Source organism: Alligator mississippiensis, chromosome 11 (assembly GCF_030867095.1).
Source record: "Alligator mississippiensis isolate rAllMis1 chromosome 11, rAllMis1, whole genome shotgun sequence".
NCBI lineage: Eukaryota > Metazoa > Chordata > Crocodylia > Alligatoridae > Alligator > Alligator mississippiensis.
In genome coordinates, this window is record NC_081834.1 from 3,524,797 (window position 1) to 3,550,324 (window position 25,528).

Below are 25,528 nucleotides of genomic sequence, written 5' to 3' on the forward strand. Positions count from 1 at the left end.
CTGAGGGCGGTGTGATTCAGCCTCTAAGTAAACCCCTACTGAATGCAAGAGGGAGACCAGTGTCACCCTGACCCCAAAGCAGGTGCTTCAGGTATGTTTTCTATACAGCAGAGGCCCTCGGGGGCAGATTCGGAGTAGCCTGTTGCAGGTGCTCCAGCCTGGGAAAGGATATCGAAGCTTAGCAGACTCAACCCCTTTGAACGCCATCTAGGATGCCTGCTGGACCTCTGCAGTTTGCCTTTCAGCATGTCAAGGTACCAGTGATCCCCAGCCCAACATGGGAGTAAATGGTTGGGCTCACTGGTTGCTGGTTACTCTTGGTCTGCTCTGGCCAAGCTGTGTCCCATAATGAACACATTTCATATTTCTCAACCCAGTTATCCCACCCTGTTCTGCACCCCATGCACCATGCCCACAGCAGAGCATTTCTGCCATGTGCTCCCAGATGTTTTCCCCTCCTCCGTAATGAGGAAGAGCCGATCTCTTCAATATTCCTCCCAGTTGGTTATCAGTGATAAAGGCCAGCTGTCTTCCTCGGAGGGCTCTGCAATCTCATTGCACACACACAGTGATTAATAAGGCAGAGAGCAGCTCTGCTGTCTTCAGCCTCCTTCCCTGTGTCACCTACACTTTCCACCTTTCTTTGGCATAATGAAAGTGTTACGATCCCTTCTTTAGACCAAGTCAAAAATGCCTGCCTCCTTCCAGAGCAGGGTAAGCCTGGGAGAAGGGTTTTGGCACACTGAATGGGCGTGTTGGTACCCAACCAACTATAGGCTTTGGTGTCACTCTACATCAAAGTTACATTTACGAATAATGTATAGGGAGCAGATCAATAAATGGTCAGTACTTGCTGGAAGCATGCCATGATCCACATGTGTTATGGATGATTATACAGCCATCAGCAGAAGGGGTTGTAGATAGTTAGAAACACACCACCAATCTGTTGGTCTGTAGTGATTGATTAACCACTTATTAAAGCACCTGTTAATCATCTATCAACTCTGTGTAGGCTGAATATCAAGTGTGAGCTCACATATTTACCATGGGGTTCACGAACCGAGGTTCACCACAGAGTCACAAGTTTTATACTACCCCTAATTTTGATCTCAAATATCCATAGACATTTTTGGGGTTGTGAAACCTTTTCAGAGCTGGCGTTTGCTAGTCAGCTGTGGGGAATAGTGCGTTGTGCTCTGTACAAAGGTAGGGTCATGGTTTGTATAATTCTGCATAAAGTAACTTTGGGTGTGTACACACGTACTAAATCGGCTTAAAATAAAGCGACCTAACTAAGTCCACTTAAATTAAGCCACGTTGGAACATACACATGTACAGCTCCTTAACATGGTGGCAGCCATCTTGTGTGTTAAGTTGACTTAACTAATGCAACACAAGATAATACACCTCTGCGATGTATTGTCGTGCACTGCATTTAATTCAACTTTGCTCCCCATATGTATGTACGCAGTGAGAGTTAAGTCGACTTTAAAAAGTTAAGTCAGCTTAACTGTCAGAAAGTTAGTACATGTGTACGCACCCACGATTATCAGGAACTGAAATGGACTTGCTTCTACTGCCGTGTTATTCTGCCTTGGATTTGCCGACAGCTTCTAAGCCTTGCATAGTTTTAGCACTAATCTCAATTGTCAAAGGGCTAGGATTAGAGCCCGAGCAGCAAACGCAGAGGCACTTCAAAGCACAGTGTTAAGAGTAGTCAAGTTTGCTTGAATGACTTTATCTTTCGAGAAATCGTGGTTTCCAGTTTGCTGATCTGGGAAGCAGCCAAGGCTGTGTTAGCAGCCTGCAGCTAATCAAACGCAGACTGCCGGTCAACAGAGCTGCAATAAAGGAAACGTTTCAAAGAGAGGAGCGGGCAGTGAAATGATAAGCATTGATTCCATCTGTCTAGCCAGAGCCAAGTAAAGAACTTAATCAGGACGCTTATTTTTCCAGCTAGAAAACACAACGTGCGATTGATTTAGCAGCTTTCTGGAATCCAGATTAATCTCTGTCATTTGTTACGTGTACTTGGCCGATGCCTGACACTCCAGCTTTGCTGCTGTTTGTAGGTTGATCCCAGGTTTGTGTTGACTTTCTTTCCCTGTCCCAGGTTACACCGTCACCTCTGTGCTTTCACCGACGCACGACCGGATTTATGTAGCAGGAGCCCCCAGATTCAACCACACTGGGAAAGTCATTATTTTCACAATGCACAACAACAGAAACCTAACTATTCACCAGTCCCTGAAAGGAGAGCAGGTAAAAACAATACTGAAAGATCTCCAAAGCCTGACTTCTGCAAGACAAAATGCACTATAATATGTGGCTGTTGTCACTAGTCACACTGAGCCCTGCCGGGTTTCTCATCCATCAGACCTGCAGGACATACGGCAGTGCCTTTATCTGACATAAATCAGCAGAGATCCGTTGGCTTCATTGCAATGACGTCCATTTACATCAGCTGTGGATCTGCTCCAAAGGGTTTGGGGCGGCATCTTGCTCTATAAGGGTAAAACAAGACTTAAGGGGAAAGCTGAAAGACCTAGAGTTATTTAGTCTGGAGGAGAGAAGACTGAGAGGGGATTTGATGACAGTCTTCAGCGACCCAAAGGATGATTACGGAGAGGATGGAGATGGGTTTTTTCTGTGGTCAGAGGGGACAGGACTAGGCGCAATGGCTTCAAGCTGCTTCAGGGGAAACAGGTTGGAGAGGAGGAGGGGTTTTCTGACTCAGGGGGTGGTCAAGCATGGGAACAGGCACCTAGAGAAGCTGTGCAATCTCCATCCCCGGACGTTTTCAAGAGCAGGTTGGGTAGACACTTGCCTGGGGTGGTCAGGATGATCCTGCGTTGAGCAGCGGCTGGACTAGTTGACCTTGTGAGGTCCCTTCCAGCCTGGCTTTCCAATGATCCTATGTTTCTAAAGTTTCTGATCAGGATTTCACCCCACCACACTTGACCCATAGGACTGGGATATTTCAATGAGCACTTTTAGTACCTCTATTTCCCCTGCTGCAGTTGTGAAGAGAGAAGTGTGCCCTTTCTCTCCCCAGGGCCCTTGTCTCTCTCTTTCTAGCACAGCGCAGTTACCTGTGTTAATCTGAAGTCAGGCAGAAGGCAGGACAGAGTTGCACCTGATAGACTAACTAAATCGGCGAGGCATAAGTCTTTGTAAGCAACAGCTCACTGGCAAAGGGTGCATTTCACCCGGTGCAAATTTTGCCCCGAAGCAGAAAAATTCTCTGGCACCTTCTGATCAGGTTGGCTAATTATACATAGTCCGGTAAGAATTGTCACCAAGGAATATGAGAAGACCGGGCAGCCTCTGGCAGCTGGGCAGAAAGCAGCCGTGTTGTGAACACCCCTGTAGGGAGGCCCTGAGGTTTCCTGGGCTCCCTGGCCGTGAAAGAGCCATAGCCTTCATCTCCAGATCTGAGCTTTCCCCATGTTTGGGTAGGGCTGGGGCCAGAATCGTGACTGAGATCTATGGTATGCCCTCAACAGTACAGGATCGATCCCTTCAAACCTCTCTGAGCAACGACTGTGGGACTCGGTTGCATGCGAGATTGCCCCAGCAAGAGAGTGCTGCCTAGCAGGTGGATCATAGATCCACAGGCTCTCAGGAAGCCTTTTGGGTTAAATGTCCATATATGATAGATAGATAGATAGATAGATAGATAGATAGATAGATAGATAGATACCATATTTCAAAGTGTGTAATTTGGGTTTTGAAGCCCAATTTTTGCGTCTTAAAAATCAAGCTTGACTTATACACCGTGCCAGCTCCGCTCATAGAGGATGGGACCGTGCCAGCTGAGCACCGAGCTCGGCCCTGTCCCTATATATTCATACACACAAGATAATATACATATATATGTTTATACACACACACACACACACACACACACACACACTTGGACTAGCTGTTCTTCCACAAGAAAATATAACACCAAGAGGATGCAGCAAGACCAGAGAAAGGGACCTGGTTTGATTGTTAATCTTCTAGCATTCCTGTTTCTTTCCTGGACAGCTGTCTAGACGTTGCGTCCAAATGCCTGCTTCCAGCAGACTGAAAATCCCACTTGCCCTGAGTGTGTTTGTCCCTGCTGTGTTCAATCACTGCAGAAGCAGAAGGAGGTGGAGACGTCAGGCGATACCCTTATTTACTTTCCGATCACTTTTTCCCTACCCTTTTTTTGCAGATCGGCTCCTACTACGGAAGTGAGATAAATTCTGTTGACATCGATGGTGACGGCATCACCGATATCTTGTTGGTGGGAGCTCCCATGTACTTCAGCGAAAGCTGGGAGAGGGGGAAGGTTTATGTCTATGTTTTAAGACAGGTAAGTCCCCAAGCTTTGTCCTGTTTTGGGGGCGGGGGGGCAGGCCCCTCTGGCTTTGGAGGTCCTCGGGTCACTGAGTGGAGCTGGTGTGTAGATAGGGGTACAAACACCCTTGATGCTGCCCGCTGGGGGCTCTCCGGCCTTTCAGAGCCTGTCTTGCAGAATTGCACCCATGGTCGAGGGCACTGGGCAAAACTTTCTTCCAGTCACTGAAGCCTGTAGTTGGATGGGAGCAAAAATACACATCAGCACAGGCCTCTGTGGCAGCACTGCCTGATTCCCTATTGCTTCCTTGGGTGCATACCCATGTACTAAGTCAACTTAAAATAAAGTGACTTAATTAAGTCACCTTAAGTTAAGCCGCATTGGAGCGTACGCACATACAGCTCCTTGACATGGCGGCAGCCACCTTATGAGCTAAATTGACTTAACTAATGTGACACACCTCTGAGGTGTATTATCTTGTGCCGCATTGAAGTCAGCTCTGTTCCACATACATATGTACGCTCTGACAGTTAAGTCGACTTAAAAAAGTAAAGTTGGCTTAACTATCAGAAAGTTAGTATGTGTGTACACGCCATTTGTGAGAAAGGCGGGAGCAGGTGAGAATTACCTTGCCTCCCTTACTGGGCAAATTTTTGTAGACTGCAGTAGCTCTGTTATGATTTCCTCTAGGATTGCAGGCTCTCTGGGGGAATGGCTTGATATAATCTTCACAGAAAGGAAGAGTCATCCCTCCACATCACGCTGGACATCCGCACAGCTTTTCACAAGGTTTATAACCCTAACAAGGCTGTTAAAAAAAAAAAGAAAGCAAAAAAGCAAGGAATGCAGCCTGGTTCTTATTACCAGGACAATGATGAGTGTAAATCTCTCTGCTGGACACAGAGTAGGGTTTGGATTGCAGTGAGTAGGGTGGCAATGGCAAAGACGAGAGAGAGACTTTCTAGTGTGAGCGCTGATGGTGTTGTCCAGACAGGGACAGGCCCATGATGGCCACAGAGTCCCCCTAGCATGCCCCATGTGCTCGCTAACATTGCATAACCCTGCAAGAAGAAAACAACATTCGAAAAATTCCTCGTGGTCTTGCTTTGCATTGAAACAACATGTTGTGTAGCTCTGTCTCAGGGAGGGATGTGAAGAGAGGCTGCTGACTTGTCCCTACCCCTGAACCCTAGAGAAGTGGAGGCTGGCTTTTAACAATGGAGGGATCCTGGCAATGGAAACCATGCCCTCACGCTCTGCAGCAAGTGCCTGTTATTTCCTAACACCAATCCAGGCTGGTTTTGCAGGCCCTGGTTTCCTTGGCTCTGGGCTGGGACTCAAGCAGGCTGCGTGGGCTGATAAGGGTTTGTGCAATAGGGCCACGGTGATATTATATAGCAGCAATGCTAATGAAGTCAACAGAACTGATTTGATAAGGAGGCCTCCGTGACTTTCCTGGGGCAACATCCTCAGGACTTTCTTTACTTGTTTTTTGTACCCCTGCCATGCTATTCGCTGTGGAAATGAATGATGTCCTCGCTGTAGCTCTCTTCCAACCAAATTGCATGCAATCTTCTCCAATAACTTCCCGTGAGAGGGTCTCCTCTTTGTTGGGAAGCTTTGTTGATGCCTGGCCTGGTTTAAATTTGCAATGAAATGCAAAAATGTTCGGGGTACACATTACACCTCGGCTTCAGAGGCTGCGGTTCCAGCTGTGGGACACCAGCCCCGTCCTGAGGTGAAGCAGGCTGGGCTCTGCTGCCTGCCATAGGAAAGGACTTGTCCGTGTTTCCAAAAACCCTGCGGCCCCTCAGCCACCGGAGCAGGGGGTCAGGATTTGCTCTACGATGCAAAGATCTCAGCCCCCCCCAGAGAGGTGCTGACCTTGTCCTGGGCACCCCTGCGTTTTGCCTTCACAGTATTGAGAGATGACCATAAAGACACCTTTCTGAAGAGCAAGGTGCCCCAGGAGGAGAGCGGGGTGCTGCCTAGCTCACAGATGAAGCATCAGGACGCTCTCTGAGAAAGGCAGATTATTGCCTGTATTATACAGAGAGGAAACCTGAGGCAGAATGAAGTTAAGTGACTTGCCCAAGGCCATCTATACAGGGGAGTAGACAACTGGCTCCAATCTCTATGAAAACATGTCTTTCCTTTCTGTGTCAGGTGCACCTCTCCTCTCCAAACACCTTTCTCTTATCCCCATGGCGCAGGTAAGGACCTGAGGCACAGACAGGCGAGGTGATGTGCCCAGGTTCACACAGGAAGCCTGTGGCAGAGCACAGGATGGAGCCCAGGTCCCCCGAGTCCCAGCCTGCTGCCCTCACCTTAGCCATTCAGCCTCAGGGCTTCCTTCTGTAGCAATGTCGCAGCACCTCTCACATAAAATCAGGAGCAATAGCCCATCAGCTTCATGGCTTTTCTGCCTCTTCGCCCCTTTGGGTTTTGAATGCCTCGCCTAGGGGAGATGGGGATGGTTTTGGTCATGTACTGGGATTTTTGCCCATGATTGGGATTTTTGATTCATAGCTGATGCTTTCCTTTTTGACCCCGAAGGACCGGTTTGTCTCCAGCGGCGCCTTGCAGGACCTGCAGAGTTACCAGAACTCCCGGTTCGGGTCCTGCATCGCGTCTGTCCCTGACCTGAACCAGGACTCGTACAACGACGTTGTCGTTGGCGCCCCTTTGGAAGATGATCACCAAGGAGCCATATACATCTTCCACGGCTTCCAAGGAGACATCCTGAGGAAGTATAAGCAGGTACAGTCAGCTATCCCTGGGGTTGCCCCACCACTTGGTTGGAACAGGTGCAATGTAATCCTCTTTTCCAGGGTCCTTTATATAGCTGTCAGTATGAGATAGAAGCCCTGTGGTAATACAAGCACACGCTATTAGTTATAGTATCTAAAGGTGCTTGGGATAAGCGAGGATCACACCTGAAGAGAAGGGAAAATATGGCTTCAAATTGTTTGCAGATGAAGCGTCTCCCATATTCAACCAGGGCATTGTCAGCCAAGGCTCGTGGCCACAGGTAATTCTGTGGGATGTGTCTCCAACCAGACGCAACATGACAAATGGTTGTCACAATCAGATCGTGCGATCGTAGAAAATGAGGGCTGGAAGGGAGCTCAGGAGGTCGCAGCTAATGAAATCCACCCCCTGCTCCAAGCAGGACCAGCCCCAACCAGATTCCCCAGCCAAGGCTTTGTCTTGCTGGGCCTTAAACACCTCCAAGGATGGAGATGCCACCACCTCCCTGGGTAACCCATCCCAGTGCTTCACCACCCTCCTCATGAGAAAGTTTTTCCTACTATCCAACCTCAACTTCCCTTGCTGCAGCTTGAGCCCATTGCTCCTTGTCCTGTGTCTGCCCCCACTGAGACCAGCCCAGCTCCATCAAGATCATTTGCATCCAGATCTCCAGAGCTAAGGTCAGGTACAGCTGGACCTCCCAAAACCTTCCCGTAATGCTTCCCACTGCACTTAGAATGATTTATTTGGGAAGTCAAAGAGCATCACAATGTGACTTGTCAGGGAGAAGAGGGCTTATATAAGATCACAGGTCCAAATCTCCCCTACATCTATTAAGCACATCGTCATGCATCTGCCTGCCCAGTATTTTCTGTATTTTGAGGTCAGCTTATTGTTATCTGCAATTAATTAGTAATTAGCCAGAGAACCTGTTTCTGCAGATCCTCCCCCTGCAAAATCTCAGCACTTCTCAGGGCGACGTGTCAGCCACATGAAGTCAAAGGGAGTTTTGCCATTGAATTCAACGGAGCTAGGATTGCACATTCACTAGGCTTATAATTGTTCCATAGTGTGACTGGAAAAGAGCTTCTAAGATGAAGCAAATGTGGGATTTTGAAAAATATGCCTAAAATGAAAACCTTAGGGTTCAATGTCTTGGGACCATATGCCTAAAATGGAAACCATAGGGTTCGATGTCTTGGTACCAATTTAGTAAACGTATAACAGAGCCATTGCCACAAAGCAAGAGAAAAAGGTACAGCCACCCCTTCAAAGTCTTCTTGGGAAAGAGCTCTGCTACAGAAAAATGTGCCTTTTTACTCTCAAATTATGTCAAATGTCTTTTCCTACAGGCATCTGGAAGGGACTTTTTTAATAGTGAGGTGTACATCTGAGCGGTCTAAAGCTCGTGATCCATTCAGTGATCTCGACTAAATGCAACATGAAAGAGATGTTGCTCCATGAGAGCCCACTTTAATTTCAATGGGCTTGTTCAGAAACCAAGCAGGAGGGTGCGTGTTTTATAGATCTGGGAGTTGGTGTGCCAGAGGCGATCACTTTATTGGCATTCAAACAGGTGAACTGAATCCAGTCGGAGACGGCTTTTAAGAGCTGAAGGGCCAACCCACTGCTTCTGTATCCCATGAGTGTGCCATGACACATGCATGGGCATGCATTGTCTTGCACTCACCACTAAATTTATGTCCCTTGTCTATGTTCCCACCTGCAAGCTCACACTCTTCCATCCTCACACCCCCTCCTGCCCACGTGGAAACACACACCAGTGCTCACCTGCACTCCCCCCTGTGTTTGCACACGTGCTCACGAGCATACAGGCAGCTTGATACTGGGCTGCTCAGACTGGCAATGCAACAGGTTTCTTTTGATGCTTTTTAGAGAATAGCAGCAGTCGACCTTGCTTCCGGCCTGATGTATTTTGGATGCAGTATCCACGGACAGCTGGATCTGAACGAAGATGGCCTCACAGACCTGGCTGTTGGCTCTCTCGGGAACGCTGTGCTATTATGGTTGGCTATACCTCACATCTCTGTTACTGTTCTTGCGCTCACGTTCATCCTGGAAAACTATCGGTCACGGGTACAGCTGATCTTGTATAACAGTGCTGCTCCCAACCCAGTGGCTCTCGAGTCACAGGTCACTACTGAGACCTGGGCTACAGGAGGTTTTGCTTCCTGCAGGGACCTGTTTGTCTAGGCTGGACGGGCGAACGCTGCCTGCAGCACATGTCCTGTCCTCTGTTATTGGGGCAGCAAAAATTGGGGACCCTCAACGAACCAATAAGCAATGCAAGAACTAATGTTCAATGCAATTGTACCCCAGGGCCAACATCTTCCCTCGCTGAACTTCCAAATCCCACAAAGATCAAGACTTCATACTGTTGCCCCAAGCTCTCATTTAGTCAATAAATGAATACATTAAGGCAGTAATTAATGCTGGGAAAGCACCTTGAAGACACAAGGACAGAGTCTCAGCTGGTCTCATGAGCCGGTTCCAATGACGGCCGCTGAGCTGGGCTAATGTATTACACCAAAGGATTGACCTCAAACCTGCTAGATAATTGTATAGGGCTGGATTCCCTTCTTGGTTAGGATAATGTCGCACTAGTCCAAGTACCTGGGGTTGCAGAAGAGAGTTAGGCCCTCAGTAGTGCTATCCCAGACTGAGCGGTGTTCAGTGGTGTCCTTCAGTCAATGCCGCCCATAAGGCCCCACAGGGCTCTGATAATTCAGGTAGGACACCAGTATGTATCCAGCCATGGTCATTCACAGCCAGGGCTTCCCCCTTACCTGGCTGTAGCTCACCACTGGTCCCTTAAAAGTTTTGAAGTCACCCCTCGCAGGTGTCTTCTTTCTCAGACCCCTTTTCTGGAGCATCTGGATTTATGGAGCATCGTTCCAGAGGCCGGGCGCCTTTACAAAGAGGTGGCTGCAGGCTCATTGGGGGGGTCACCTATAGGTAGCTGAAGGAGTTTGGGACCTACAGAGGGTTCGGGAGGGGGCTGTCCTCTAGCCTGGTTTACACATCCAAAGGTGAGCAGCGCCCAGCATTGTGGTTCAGCTCGCGTCCCTCGTTCCCACGGCAGGTCCCGCAGCGTGGTCCAGATCAACGCCAGCATCCGGTTCGAGCCGTCCAAAATCAACATCTTCAACAAGGACTGCAAGAGGAATGGCAAGGATGCCACCTGCATGTCTGCCTTCGTCTGCTTCACCGCTGTCTTCCTCTCGCCTCACTTCCACACCGCCAGCCTGGGTGAGTGAAGCCTCCCGCTCCCGCGGGGAGCAGCTTTTTACCCAGCCAGGGAGGAGCAGGTCCGCGTCAGTCCTGGGGATGCAAAGAGGGGGCTGAGCTGAGAACTGGCTTGCCCACACACGGGCTCACCTGGCCTGCCCCGTTCTCTGCCCCTGCCCTGGGCAGCTTGCAACGGTGGAGTAGGAGTGTCAGGTGCTTTCAACCTCCCAGTGCTCATCCCATAGGTTCCCAGTACAGAAGGCCCAGAGGTGCAAAACCAGCTGGTGTGTTTTCCCTGCACTACTTCTGGTTGGGGAGTTCAAGGGCACACACCAGGGTGGGGTGTCCCCGTGCACAGCCTGATGCTGGCACTGGGTGGCACCAATATAGCCACAGTCCACACAACCCCGCGGTGCACGGGTGTTCATCCGTGCACGCTGCGTGCAGCCTGGCCAGCTGTCAGGATCAGGGAGAACGTGGAAAATGGAGCCACGACTCAATCTCTGTGCAAAACCGTGTGATTTTTGTTAAAGACAGCTCCCGGTGCTGAGGTTCTTGGGTTGTGATGTGGAGGGCGAGCTTGGACTAATTCCTTATGAGCTGGCCTCACCTCCAAGGTCTTTATCCTGGGCTAAGGGCAGGGCCTCACAGATAAGTACCCAGGAGAGGGTAGGGATTTACTATCCCCTACCCTGTACCCTCCCTACCCGCTATTCCACTGTAACTGCCTGCCTGTATGCACGCTCTTATCCCACGATAAGTGAGAGAAAACCTGTGGGCATCTCCACTTCATGCAAAAGAGAGTCCACATTCCTGGCTGACTGTTACTCCATGGAAATGGGTCATTTCAGCTCCCTGAGTAAATGCAGTGCAGGAAGTTTAAGTATTTATCTGCTATAGACTCACGTGACGGGCAGTAATGGCGCTGAAGACATCTTCGCTGCGGTGCCTGTCACTCCGATGAGAGATTGTTCCTCTTCCTAAATATGATTGCAAAGGAAAGAGGGCTTGGCTTTCCTTTATCTCAGGGTAAGACCATGCACACAGGCTCTCATTGCAGAGGAGCCGATGCCTACGATGCATGCAGCAGCCAGTTCTTGCATCCCTACCCCCAGGAGCAAGAAAACAGTTGCTCGTTTGGAGTTTCTTTGTGCTGATCATCGTGTTTGCTCTCACAACCTGGCTAGTCCTTTGTTCTGGGCCATCCCAGTTTGCAAAGAGAGTCAGCACAAACAATGTGCTATAGGAGCAGCACGGAGAATCAGCTGCTCTCAGGCTTTGACTGCCTGGCACATCTGGGCCCCACATGCAAGCACATTGGGTTAAGGCCATAAACAGCCTTCACGGTCCAGTTGGTCCTGCTTGGGTTTTAAAGCACTGCACATTGCTGTGGCCTGAAGCCTGCACACAGGATGCTGCGACTCAGCTAGAGCAGGGAGGAACCACGAGCAGCGCAGACTCAAACCCACCCCAAATCAACAGCACGGTGTTGCAGCAGCTTGCATTATGGAAGTAGTCGTGTCGGCACTGAAGGCACTAGTAAAATTCTTGGGGAGGCAGAGGTTTCGGGCCATAGCGATCAAAGCTGATATTTTATTTGCAACCTGTCCTGACACCTTAGGAGTTCACAGAACAAGAAGTTAGGTGAGATTTTGGAAGTGACAGAAGAACGAAGAAGGTTATAGCCCCAAAGTGCCGCACAAAGCTGGATTTTTGAATGAATGTGTGTGTTTGCATCTGGTTTCGCCGTGCCTAGCAGTGCATTTCTGGTCACTTTTATGTTGCTGGGTTTTGTTTCGTTTTCACAACAGTATTTAGGAAGAAAAATTCTTTCTCATTAAAGTCTCCGAGAAACAACAGGCCCCTGGTAAAGAGGCCTTTGGAGCCATACAGTCCAGCAGACATGCATCTATCAGGCAGATAGTTAAACATCCTGTAGATTATTTTCTGAGTATCCTGAAATGACCTGCTTTCTGGGGTATTTTTCAACCAGGAACGTGGATACTTAACAAAAATGTCTGGGTGATATTCAAAAAGCCTGACCTCATCCTTTCTAATCCTTACAGTCTACTGTGAATACAGACACGCTCAGATCCATTACCTTCCTCATTTGGGGGCAATAAACTATTCTGGAAACTTCATATCTTCCAGACGTCAGTGTATGCAGGAGCTCTTAGCACTTGGCTTTCTCACAGCCTGGGGGGGCACATCACCGGTCCTCCCAGTGCGGGTAAAGCCATGCTGCACGCAGGCCGGCTCCTCGACCGCTTTGTGCACGGTCGGAGCGGGCTGCGGTGGGTACCTGGAGGCCAGGCGGTGGTTGTGACCCTCCTCCCGCACTGGCCCACCCCTCCACTTTTTTTTTTTCAGCGAGGTTTGCAGTATTTTTGCTGCTGTTTTGTGTTTCAATGAGGTTTGTGGTATTTTTGCTACAGTCACACCCAGGAGCCCAGTTCGCAGACCGAACTCTGCTGTGCACGGTGCGGTACAAACACCAAACGAGAAGTGTGAAGGGGCTGGACACCCAGAGACTCGGTGCTGGCGTCCATGCATCCTTCATCAGCCTTTCCCCCCTGAGCTCATCAAGGTTATTCGTATCTTTGTCACCAAGCAAGGATGGGCTGATCATAGACGACGGCTGGAAAGCAAGAGCTAGTTCAAAATACAGCTTGTCGGGTTGTGGGCTCACCTCACTTTAATAAGGAGGTTTCTGTCTTCATGCCAACGGCACCCAGACAGCCGTGGGACTGCTCTTCCAGCTCTCTGCAACTCCACGTATCCCGTATAGATATGCAGTCCTCACTCTGCTCAATGCATCTGTCACCTGGAGCGTATAAGACTTGCATACTGTGATACACACCAGTGTCCATTTGTCCTAGGTGCAAGGCGTGGCAGTAGCTCAGATCTGGAAATCCTTTGTACGCTAGGCTGGGACTACATCAGAGAGAAACAACTTCTCTTCCTGATGGTTCAGGATACCTACAGCCCACCCCTAGATTTAATTATGGAGGATTCATGGCTCCAGGGAGCACTCATGAGTCCCAAATCTGGAATTTGTCTCCCTTGTAGCTGCCAGAGCCTAATCCTATGTAAGCCTCATCTGTGCACTCTTCTTTGGCTGCTTAGGCATGATAAGGAGAACATTTGTGCTTTCTCTGGAGTCTACTTGTGACCTTATCCAGGAGTTAATTGTAACGAATTTCTGCTCCATTGCATCTGAGCTTATAGGCTGTGCTACGATATTACTACATAATGCAAGCAGGGAGGTCGTTTAGCACCGGCTTTGTCATCTCAAAAATGTTAACTGTGCCAACAAGTCCAGGGCTGAGCATCTTTCTCCCTTTTTTTTTCCCCAGCAATAAAATATAACGCCACCATTGACGAAAGACGGTACACGCCACGGGCTCACCTGGACGAGAACAGCGACAGGCACACGCACAAGAGGGTCACGCTGTTGGCGGGACGGGAGCACTGTGACAAGCTGAACTTCCATGTGCTGGTAAGTGGAAGTGGCCCTGACCCCGGGGGCCCGTCCTGAAGAGAAGCCCCCCAGGAAGCAGGCAGGGAGGCAAGGGGAAGTGACCCCAGGGCAGCCCATGACTTGTGAGGACGGGCCTCTGTTACTCAGACCTCAAAAATGTCTTCTGATGTCCTTGCCCAAACTCCAGGCACTTGTCACAGCTGTAGAGCCCCTTGCATGGGTGACTGCGGCGAATTAAGGCTCCTGAGGGTTACAGACCAGCCAGGAAAGAAGCATTTGATGCACAAACCTGACCAAACTAAACACGCACAGATGGGACAGAGGAGACAAACCTGGATGATAAAACCTTCATGCTTTGGGGAGGTTTCAGTCCTGGTCTGGAGGGAGCTTCCCTGACCCCCGCCTCACACTCCTGTAGGCTTCACTGACGCTGGGATCTGAATCTACGGTTGAGATGAGGAACGAGGAGCCTCTAATTGCAGAGAGAGCGCTCTCCGGGATTGCAGTGAGAGCCAGGCGTACAAACGACACGTGCACAGCCCTGTTCAACGTGTGGCCCATCAGGACCACAGCGGTGGCCGTCATTTCCAGCATTACGGCCCCAGGGAACCTGGGGTGGAGGAAACAGCACTTCCTTCCAGGATAATCAACTCTTTAGTAGAAAGCGATCTGCTTTCCTAGCACCCCCGTGCCCACGTAGACGCACATGCACCAACAAATGTACTTGTACGTGCATGTCGTGCTACTTGCATAGCCAATGTGCAATACCCCATGTTAAGGTACTGGGCTTGCTGCTTCAGGCCTTCAAGTCAAATTCTTGAGCTGTAAGATGAAGGAAGATGGTGTGTAAAGTGTTATTGCACTAGGCATGCCCATCGTTTTAACGGTGCATTTCCTCCGCCTCTAGGACACAGCAGACTACGTGAAGCCGGTGACGTTTTCGGTGGAATATGACCTGGAGGATCCCAGCAACGGCCCCGTGCTGGATGACGGCTGGCCAACCTCCCTTAAAGTCTCTGTACGTAACAGCATTTAGACTCCGAGGAAAGTACTGTGCCTAGGATAGGCCGTGGCAGAATAAGTCATGGCTCGCACTAGTGATCGGTCTAGTGATCGCACTAGTGGGGGTTGGACTCGATGGTCTATTGAGGTCCCTTCTGACCCTAACATCTATGAATCTGTGGCACCTTTCAGCCAAGGGACAGGGAAGGGGAATAAATAGCACCGTTTGATAACAAAGCCAAGGCACAGAGAAAACATCCCTGCTCTTGTCCCTGGAGCTCAACGCCAAGAGAAGCATCGTTTGAAATACAGTAAGGGGCCCGGGCTGTGGTCCACTGCTTTTCCTCTGCTGTGCTTGTAGCTATAGGGTACATGGCAAGGCTCTAGCAGCTGGGAAATCCTCCTGTGCACATGGAGAGTATAAAGTTGGTGGGAACAATCCCATCGCCCCTGTGCTGGAAAGCGGGTCTGAGAGGCAGGGCAATGGGTGGGACAGGGCTGGGGCCTATTTCCAGCTCCCCAAGAGACTGCATCTCAGTGGCATAAGGTAAGGCAGCCCCCGAAGGACTTGGATGGGCAATCAGCCCCAGAGGGTGCAGCACCCCAAAACCATCTTTATGCCCACACCGGGTCTGAGCCAGCCAGGAGCCCAGCTAAGCGCAGTAGCCTTCTCAAACTTGCATATCACCCATGAGTTTGCTGGCTGTGGTGCTGCTGGTGTGTGAGGCATGCATTTCAGTGAGGAGTGCAAGCAGCTGGCTTTCCAGCTTGTAGACCAGCTAAATCCAAGGTGCACAGATTGCATAAGCAACAGCTTACTTCATTAGCTGCTCCGCTATGAAGGGAAATTTGAGCAGAGGGTTGGACTCGATGTGACCTCCTGAGATCTCTTCCAGCCCTCATCTCCTATGAGCCTATGACATTCCCTTCCCTTGCACAGGGCAATTTCCCATAGCATCTGTTGAAGCGAGCTGTTGCTCGTGAAAGCTGATGCATCGGGGATTTAGCGAGTCTCTAAGGTGCAGCTCTCCCCTGCTTCTACCTGGGGCAATTGCACTCTGCTGCTTTCAGATCCAGATTCCCGGGCAATTTCTGATGGGCAGAGAAATCAAGCATGAAGTCCTCACAGTTGGTTTATGATCTGTACTAATGCATGGAGACACCTGTGCTTTGCAGGGGAATTAAAAATGCAAAGCAAAAGCAAGCCGAATGATAACGTTGGTCGGCTAACTTCCCCCACCTTTAGCTTCCACCCAGGGAGACGAGCCAGAGGATGTCTGTCCTGTTAGTCTGCATTGCATATTATTGATGTGGTACTTTTGGCATTCTCTATTTGTATGGTGGGGTTTTTGACCCAGTTAACCCCTGGGTTTTGTGTGGCTGACGCTTGCACAGCCTGTGCGAAGTCCGCTCCGCAGGCATCGGGCAAAGACAGGCTTATTTCAACGTTTCTTGTCTTTCCCCCTCGAGGTGCCTTTCTGGAACGGCTGCAACGAGGATGAGCACTGCGTCCCCGACCTCTTCCTTGATGCCAGAACCGATATCCCGAGTGCCATGTGAGTAGCTGGCCCAGTGAGAAATGCCCCGCTCCCCACCCAGCAGTGTCACAGAATGGGGCAGATATCTGAACTCAGCACACGGCCAGGTTTCTTCCTGCCAGAGGGGTTTATCCTGAACTCTGAAAGTGCCTTTTCTTCCTCTTTTTTTCCTTTGCCCTGGGGTTGATATCTCTTACCCGTAGATAAGCAAGAGAGCGCATCTACAGGGTGTTCACAAATAACGAGCTCAATCGTAACGAAGAGCACGCCTGCATCTGGAGAACCACAGAGCTCTGGTTAGCACGTGCAGCACATTTTCTGTTGGTTTCGTAAGGGTTTATCAAAACTGATGAGCTTTTGTTTCTCGGGGTTGCTGGGCTGGTCTTCATGACAGATTTCAGAGGCGTGTTCGGGAGGCGTAGCTGCTCCGTGCCCGCGATGCATTCACTTGGATTCCCTTTGCAAGCTCCGACCACGTTGCCGCGGGCTTGCCTCGTATCTCATGCAGACGAGCTAGCGACCCGCAGAGCCGGGTCTCCTGCCTTAGCACCAAGAGCTAAAAAAGTCAGCTCCTCTGCCTGCTTCTCCAAATAAAGTGGCTTAAAATGCAGTCAGCTGGAGGATGCCTGGAAATCTGCTGACTGCTGAAAATCTGCTTTCTGACAGCAATTCTTGCCCGGTTGTTTTTCTAATCCCCGTTCCCTGCTCTGAGGTCTGTATAAACCAGTCTCCCACCCCTAACCGTCCCAGTCCCACCTGCTTGAGAAGAAGGCGGAAGAAATGCACAGCCCAGCAGCTGGACGCTCTTCCCCCGCGGCAAGTCTCGTCCCAACCACTGTTGGCAAAGCCGTCAAGTAGGACGTGCAAGGTCCTTTCCAGTGCTTATTGTCACTACGTGGAAATGGGCCATTATCCAGCTCCTCCCCGCCAAGCTCTCGGCCTTAACGGCATCCTGTGGCAATTCTGCTTCTGCGTCTGCATGTTTCATTCATTTTTGCATTTTCCCTTTGCTTATCCTCTTTGGTTTGACTAAAACGCTTCCTGGCAAAAGCCGGGAAATTCCCATCCTTTTCCCCTCCTCTGCCTGCTGTCTTCTTCCAGAGCTGTGGGCTTCCTGTCCCGGGAGACAGTGCCTTTCTGGGCACAATCCTGGGACTTGTTGGTGACTGATATGATAAACCTTGTGTTTGGTGCCAGGACGATGGACCCCAAGGAGACCAACCAGGAAATAAAAGGGAGAAAGCCAGCATTACCCACCGGGCAATTAGGGGCTTGACGTGCCCCGCGGGAACAAGCTGATGTCTTGTTTTCTTCGAGCACTTCAAAATACTTCATACTAAAAAGCTACGGGAGAGTAAGAGCCCCCTCCAGGGCCAGCTGAAATCAGGGGGAGGACTCCCCGTGTCTGCGCTGGGTTGGGATCAGGCCGTGAGGCTGGATCCGCGCTCCCTGAGTTTATTTTTGGTTCCTGTAATATAAACCTCATGGCTCTGCGATTCCAAGTCACGTTTCGGCCTAAAAGAGCCCTTGTGCTTGAAAGGATTTGAAATGCTGGTGCAGCATCCTGGAGCTGCAGGGAGCATTTCCATCCGTCCCCTAACACAGCTGGGAAGTTTGGGTTAAAACCCAGGCTCGGCGCTTGGTAGGGGAGCAAGCTATCGCCCGGTTTGCTATGAACTCCAGCCCACCCCAGCCCCCCAAGGTAGACTTTTCCCACTCCAGCACAAGCAGGAGTCCTCCTTTCCTCTGACTCCTTCCCCATCGGTGCACCCTGCGGTGCGGCATTAGAAGCAAAGCCGTGCCCAGCTGTGACACCGCTCCGATTTTTCTTCTGCTTTGCTGTGCGTTCCCAGCTGTGTGGCCTGGCTGCCCATGCTGCGGTCACCGGAAAACACGTGCTCGGATGCTGAACGTGTGCACCAGCTTTCTAGGAACCGGTGCACCGGATCAGGGGCAATGGCTCGCGGGAGAGTCGGCCGTGATTGCACGGGGCGTAAACCCGTGCAGGATATTCCCAGATGAAGTTGTGTCGTGGTCTCAAAGCAGCGGTCCCCTCTGTGCTGATGCAAACACAGCACTCTTGGGCAGAAGAAGAGGTGGTGGGGGGACCTTAATCACAGTCTTTGCTGTATGGCTCTTGCCCACCTCCTACCCCAGTACACAGGTGGGTCGTCCCCATGGCTTTAGGGGGGCTTCTCATTGCAGAGCTGTGGCCTTCGTGTTTCGCCTGGCTGCAGGGGTCAGAGAGCTCCGCGTACGGTCAATGAGATCGATGCTAGTGTGCACCACGTGTCCATTGACAACAGTGGAGGCTGAATCAAGCCCTGAAAGAGAAATAAATACGGCGATCGTTTGGGCCAAGAAAAGCAAACAGACTAAATCTCTGTTGCTAAACACCGTTGTGGTCACTCGACCAGCAGCGTGCAAGCCCAGCTCCAGCGCGCTCCCTTTTCCCTTCCTTTCCTTTCTGTTTTCATTTTACAAAATAGAAGTGATGCATCCATTGAAAAGGCTGCAAAGAGGGTATTTTGCCTGTTGCCGTAACAGAGCCCAGCCCCTTCTCTGGTGGGACTCTTGCTATCAGCAAACTTATACTGGGGAGAGGATTGGGGGCAACGACACTGAAGCTAAGCATTACCTTATACCGTATTTTCATGCCTACAGCACGCTCCAAATAAATATACGCTTTGTTTTTGAAAAGCAGAACGAAGAAAGAAGAGGTTTTTCCTTGTGAGTCTCCACCAGCGGGAGGGTTGATGGGGGCAGAAAGCGGTAACATCCAGCAGCCAGGGAGGCGTGCATACAGCACATGCAGCTTTATTCTTGTTTTCCCTTGATAGAGGTTTAAGCAACAGAAACTGCTCTTATCATATTTCCTCAATTATAATGCACCCCCCCAATTTCCAGCAGATGATTTTGGGGGAGGACATGTGTGTCATATACAGGGAAATACGGTATTTTGATATCAGACTTCTTTCTTCCTCTTCAGCGCGATGTTTTATTAGGAGATAATAGGGAGACCAGGCAGCATTGCCTGACAACCACAGCAAAACAGAGCTTGCGTCCAGTCTGCATTAGAAACATACAGCTCCTTTCCTTGCAGACCTGCCTGGGACTTGACAGGGAGAGATTTACTTGCACTGTCGTGGACACCAAGAGACGTGTATTTCTTGTTCTCTTTATCTTGGTGATAAGGAGAAATATCGGGTTTGTAAGCCAGTAGGTCCAGATGTTCAAACACAGCCTCTGATTTCTCTGCCTGGCAAACACTCCCGCAAGCAGCATCCTATACAAAACAGGACGTTGGTGGCAAATGGCACGGCAGAGTCGCAATCATTCGGGGCCCCTCCGTTCTGTAGCTGGAGGGGACATTTTTGAGTCGATCATCTTCGTGGTCTCTGGAAACAAGGGGCTGCAGCAGATTAGATGTCAAAGCACTTGAGTGAGCAGTAGGGTTTCTATAACACATACCAGAGAAGTGAGAAGACCTGGGGAAACCCACTATAAAACCAACAAATAACCATCCTAAGAGGGACAAAAACAAGGCCAGGAAAACGTCTTGAAGACGTTGCCATTATCAAGACAACCAAAGGGGAGAAGGGGTGCAGATCACCCATGAAAGAGCAAGCAAAAGTGAGAGCTGTGGACCCTCACCACACCCGCCAAGAAGAACTGCAGACCCCAGAAACACCCGAACGCCTGGCCAGCTGCAGGAGGATGCTCCGTCCTCAGGACGACCTAAGACTTATGCAAAGTTTCTGTTGAGTCTTAACTTGGGGGAGGTTTCTGCTGGTTCTTTGCCTTATGCTTAAATTGTAGAATAAATGCTGTCTTCAAAGAAGGGACTATTTGTGCCCAAGCCACTTTCATGACTTCAGTGCCATCACCTTGATGCTTCCTCAGCCGCAAAAGAAAGATGGGGGAAAGTGTGCGAGGCAACCTAGTGGCAGATGATGCAGAAAAGGCTGAAGAGCTCAATGCCTTTTTCACCTCGATCTTCATAGGCAAGGTCAACTCCCAGACTAGTGCACCGGGCAGCACCGTTTGGGGAGGAGGTGAACAGCCAAGTGGTGAAAGAACAGGTTAAGGACTTGAAAAGCTGGACGTGTACAAGTCGATGGGACCGGACGCAATACACCTGAGGGTGCTGAGAGTCGACCGATGGGATTGTGGAGCTGCTGGGCATTATTGTCAAACCTCATGGTGATTGAGCAGATTTAGACTGGACATTAGGAAGAACTTCTTCACAGTTCGAGTGGCCAAGGTCTGGAACGGGCTCCCAAGGGAGGTGGTGCTCTCCCCTACCCTGGGGGTCTTCAAGAGGAGGTTAGATGAGCATCTAGCTGGGGTCATCTAGACCCAGCACTCTTTCCTGCCTATGCAGGGGGTCGGACTCGATGATCTATTGAGGTCCCTTCCGACCCTAACATCTATGAATCTATGAATTGGGAGAAGTCCCAGATGATTGGAAAAGGGCAAATATAGTGCCCATTTTTACAAAAGAGAAGAAGGAGGATCTGGAGAACTACAGACCGGTCAACCTCATCTCAATCCCTGGAAAAATCATGGAGCAGGTCCTCGAGGAATCCATGTCTGAGCACTTGAAGGAGAAGGTGATTAGGAGCAGTCAGTATGGATCCACCAAGGTCAAGTCACACCTGCCCAACCTGATTGCCACCTGTGATGAGGTGACTGGCTCTGTGGATGAGGGGAGAGCAGGGGACATGATATACCTTGACTTTAGCAAGGCTTTTGATACGGTCTCCCACAGCATTCTTGGAAGTAAGCTAAGGAAGTATGGGTTGGATGAATGGACTGTAAGCTGGATGGAAAATTGGCTGCATTATTGGACTCAGAGAGTAGTAATCAATGGCTTCATGTCTAGCTGGCAGCCAGTATTGAGTGACGTGCCCCAGGGGTCCATCTTGGAGCCAGTTTTGTTCAATATCTTCATCAGCGACCTGGAAGATGGGATGGAGTGCACCTTCAGCAAGTGTGTGGATGACACCAACCTGGGGGGAGTAGTAGATATGCTGGACGGTAGGGCTAGGATTCAGAGTGACCTAGATATATTAGAGGACGGGGCCAAAAGAAATCTCATGAGATTCAACAAGGACAAGTGCAAAGTCCTGCACTTAGGACGGAGCAATCGCATGCACTGGTACAGGCGGGGGGTGGCTGGCTGGGCAGCAACGCTGCAGAAAAGGACCTGGGAGTGACAGGGGACAAGAAGCCGGACAGGAGCCAGCAGTGTGCCCTTGGTGCCGAGAAGGCGAACGGCATCCTGGGTGCGTTGGTAGGAGCATTGCCAGCAGATCGAGGGAAGTGATTAGTCCCCTCTATTCTGCATTGTGGAGGCCACATCTGGAGTCCTGTGTCCAGTTTTGGGCCCCCACTACAGGAATGATGTGGACAAATTGGAGAGAGTCCAGTGAAGGGCAAGGAAAATGGTTGGGGGGGCTGGGGGACATGACGGGTGAGAAGAGAAGGAGGGAACTGGGTTTATTTAGTCTGAAAAAGAGAAGACTAAGGGGGATTGAATAGCAGCCTTGAATAGCAGGGGGGCTGCAAAGAGGATGGATCTGAACTGTTTTCAGTGGGGGCAGATGGCAGGACAAGGAGCAATGGGCTCAAGCTGCAGCAAGGGAAGTTGAGGTTCAATATTAAAATAAACTCTCTCACAAGGAGGGTGGTGAAGCACTGGGACAGGTTACCTAGAAAGGTGGTGGAGTCTCCATCCTTGGAGGTGTTGAAGACCCGGGTAGACAAAGCCCTGGCTGGGATGACGTAGTTGGGGCTGGCCCTGCTTGGAGCAGGGGGTTGGACTAGGTGTGAGCTCCTGAGCTCCCTTCCACCCTCATTTTCTGTGATTCTATGACTCTTTGATTACGTTCAGGAGACAATATGGCAACAACAGCACCACATGCGTTTTTGTGTGCCATTTGGTAGCCACATGACCAAGTCAAATGCCAACTTATACCTGAGGTTTGCTGATCATGCCATTGGCACATACCTAAGGGACTGGTTTAAAGAGCTTGGCCTGTATAATTTTGGGTGCAGGGGATCAAAGACACACACCATTTTACAGGGAATCTCCCAGGCAAGTGCTGAATTGCTGGTATTGCAAACTGACCCCAGCATCTGACCCCAGCGCTCTTTCCTGCCTATGCAGGGGTCAGACTCAGTGATCTGTTGAGGTCCCTTCCGACCCGAACATCTATGAAGCTATGACCCATTTGTATAACCAGGTTAAATGAAGTATGTGTAAATGTCCACGTGCTTTGTTGGACCAGCTCTCAGCTCAGGGTGCTGTGTCGGTGTGTGCAGACCATACGTGCTGCCGCGCTCTCAGGTACAGAAAGAGCCACAGATTGCAGCTTCACAGCTGTGTGCTGAAACACGTCCCCACGGGCTCTTGAAGCCTGATCGTCTCTTGTATCGCTTCACTTCTCTTGCAGGGAATACTGCCACCGGGTGCTCCGCAAGTCGCACTCGGACTGCTCCATCTACACCCTCTCCTTCGACACCTCCATTTTCATCATCGAGAGCACGAGGCGAAGGGTGGCTGTGGAAGCCATACTGGAGAACAAGGGCGAGAACGCCTACAGCACCGTCCTCAACATCTCCTTCTCCAAAAACCTCCAGTTTGCCAGCTTGATTCAGAGGGTAAGACACCCTGGGGCTTCTCTAGACCAGGCAGAAGGCAGGGTAGAGATGCACCTTTATAGACTGACCAGATTTGACATACGTAGAGAGAGCACAAGCTCTCCTGAACCCAAGTTCACTTCATCAGATGCTGTGAAAGGACAGCACGGAGCAGTGTAAAGTGGAGTGAGTGGTTAGACTAGACTAGCAGGAGGGAGGGAGGACGGGGAACAAAAGCTAGGAACAAGGGGCGTGTGTAGACAAATGAGGGGCATGTGTGCACAACACTTGGAAGTGGGTTAAGTGCTTTTGCACCGCTTTAATGGTGTTGGTGTTTGCATGTGTTGGCGGTGCATCGTGCATTAATTCCAGCTGTTTTAGCACATTTGGCGGTGTAATGCACCTTAAATGACTTTGGGGGCACAGCAAACAAAAACACCTCCAGGGAGTTTTAGTTTGCTGCCCTACAGCCGTGGAGTGAAGCACCGGGCTCTGTGCGGTTCAGGGACTGTGCAGGCAGCCCATGCAGGCAGCCCAGGAGGGAATGAGATAAGACGTTACGGTCCCTGTTTAACCCATACTTAGCCTGGTCCAGTCTGTGGATGATTTCTTTTTCCACTATTTCCCATTCAAACTGGTTTTAAACATTTTGTGGCCTGAGAACAGCTACCCTGAGGTCAGCAGCAGTGCATCTGTGGGGCTGAAGCCACCTGCCACGGGCGAGGGTGTCTTTCTGCAGCTGCTGTTCATGCACCCTTCCACCGTCTCCAGATGGGATCATGGCTGTCTTGGGGACGGGTCGTGGCCAGTTACAAAAGAAGTGACGGGCACCAAAAAGCATTTATTCCTGCTGATTCCTTATTGAAAAGCATTTGTTACTATTAACCCAACTAGTCTCTCGTGTTGCTGGTCCTGCCTCTGGACGCTGGTCGGGTTTTGCCATTAGCTCTAGCAGCCTTAAGAGCTTCAGAGGGGTTCACTCCAGTCCTGTCCTCCCACAAGCCAGCCTTGCCCTTGCTGTAGAAAGTCCCATTGTGCTCAGAGACCCTTTGTCATCCACTGTCTTCATCTCACAGCTTTCGGGAGACTTTAGATACCCGTGGCTCAGCCACTGAATGCCTCGGAGACAGCACTGAAACCTTAACAGAAAGAGAGTTACATTCTTCATCCATGCTACCTGTGCCCCGTCCTTCAGCTAAGTACTCAGGGGACAGATGAGAGCTTTCCTGATTCGAATTGTAATAGGGAGCAATAGATGCAGGTGCTTATTCCTGTGGGGATGGAGAAAACAGAAGAGCAGGCCAGGGTGTTGTTGACCAAACGTCCCTCTGAACCCAGCCCCAAGTCACGTCTGGGCTATGAAGAAGGGCAGGTAGTTTCGACTGCAGTCCCTGAGCTGCCTGGTAACAGCTGGGCCCAGAAGTGGACACTTCTGCTGCTTCCATAATTATGTCAGAGATGCTGAAAAGAGCAATATGGGATATCAACTTCCATGCTCGGTGACCGGGGAAAAACATCCACGTGTTGGCTCGTCTGTTATGTCTCTTGTAAGAGATCCTGCACTTTGCTTCAAAACATCTGGTGCTGAGCCGAAGTCAGTCGCTGCCCTATCCCGGAGAGTTTGGCCAGTTTTTAATGAGTTGAGTTATTAGGTACCTTTGGCCCTTTGTTTTTGCAATATAAAAATGTTTCTTATATGCGAGAGCCAACAGTCAAGTCCAAGGCTGATAAATTCGGTTCCCTTTTTGGTTTTGCTGTCCTATAACTTAAACGATATTTGCTCCCAAGCTGCGGGGGTGGGTGGCCAAGTCCGAGTCAGTGATAAATTTTTGCAGCTGAGTTATAACTCCCCTGGAAGATGGGCTGATCATGGAAACCCAGCTGTAAGCTAGAGACGGGCCTGTTGATGCCATTGCAATACTGCACTGCAGCCACTCCGCGAACGGGGAGTCTGGTCCTAGCATCTGTGCATCAGTTGGGACTTTTAGGACGCAGCTCAAAGTCAGCTCAAGAGAACAGCTGGAAAGTCATCTATAAGCATGGTATGGTAGGAGCAGTGTCACCCGCTCTGTCATCCGGCATCCTCTACGGGGGATGGAGTGAGGCAGCGTTTGCACGCCTAACCTCAAGCCCCTTCATGGTCAAGAGCAGAGCTCTTTTGTTTGCACAGAACCACAATTGCAGGCTGTGCCTTCGCCGAGGCAGCTGCTGCTAGCCTAGCTCCAGATGTGGGCTCGCATCTTCTGGGTCCCCTGAGCGACATGTCCTGCTTAGAGACCACGGTGGGGGGGAGGTTTCCAGTGACACACACGCATTTTTCATTGAACAGTCTGGATTCGGTGACCCATCTCCATCTGGATGTGATAACAGACCCTGTCTAGGAGACTTTAGGGTTTCCTGCTGCATGGCAGGGGCTGTGTGGTGCCAGGGTTACCCCACCAAGAGGTGCAGTGTGAGGTTTACCTGGGGGCGCTCCCAGGTTCAGCCTGCAAATGGTATGAATGTGCCTTAAGGCATACCTCTCACCCCTCC

General features: G+C 50.4%; 1 protein-coding gene across 2 annotated transcripts in view; it reads left to right on the top strand.

Annotated features, from left to right (window-relative positions):
• Positions 1 to 25,528, top strand: part of ITGA11 (integrin subunit alpha 11) — a 140,264-nt gene that overhangs the window by 85,448 nt on the left and 29,288 nt on the right. For both annotated transcript variants that reach the window (XM_014595265.3, XM_014595264.3), the window contains exons 12-20: positions 2,114 to 2,262; positions 4,205 to 4,345; positions 6,887 to 7,090; positions 8,978 to 9,108; positions 10,185 to 10,351; positions 13,687 to 13,829; positions 14,719 to 14,829; positions 16,284 to 16,369; positions 22,810 to 23,017. In XM_014595265.3, the coding sequence (XP_014450751.2) occupies positions 2,114 to 2,262; positions 4,205 to 4,345; positions 6,887 to 7,090; positions 8,978 to 9,108; positions 10,185 to 10,351; positions 13,687 to 13,829; positions 14,719 to 14,829; positions 16,284 to 16,369; positions 22,810 to 23,017 (1,340 nt within the window). The remainder of the gene's footprint in view (positions 1 to 2,113; positions 2,263 to 4,204; positions 4,346 to 6,886; positions 7,091 to 8,977; positions 9,109 to 10,184; positions 10,352 to 13,686; positions 13,830 to 14,718; positions 14,830 to 16,283; positions 16,370 to 22,809; positions 23,018 to 25,528) is intronic.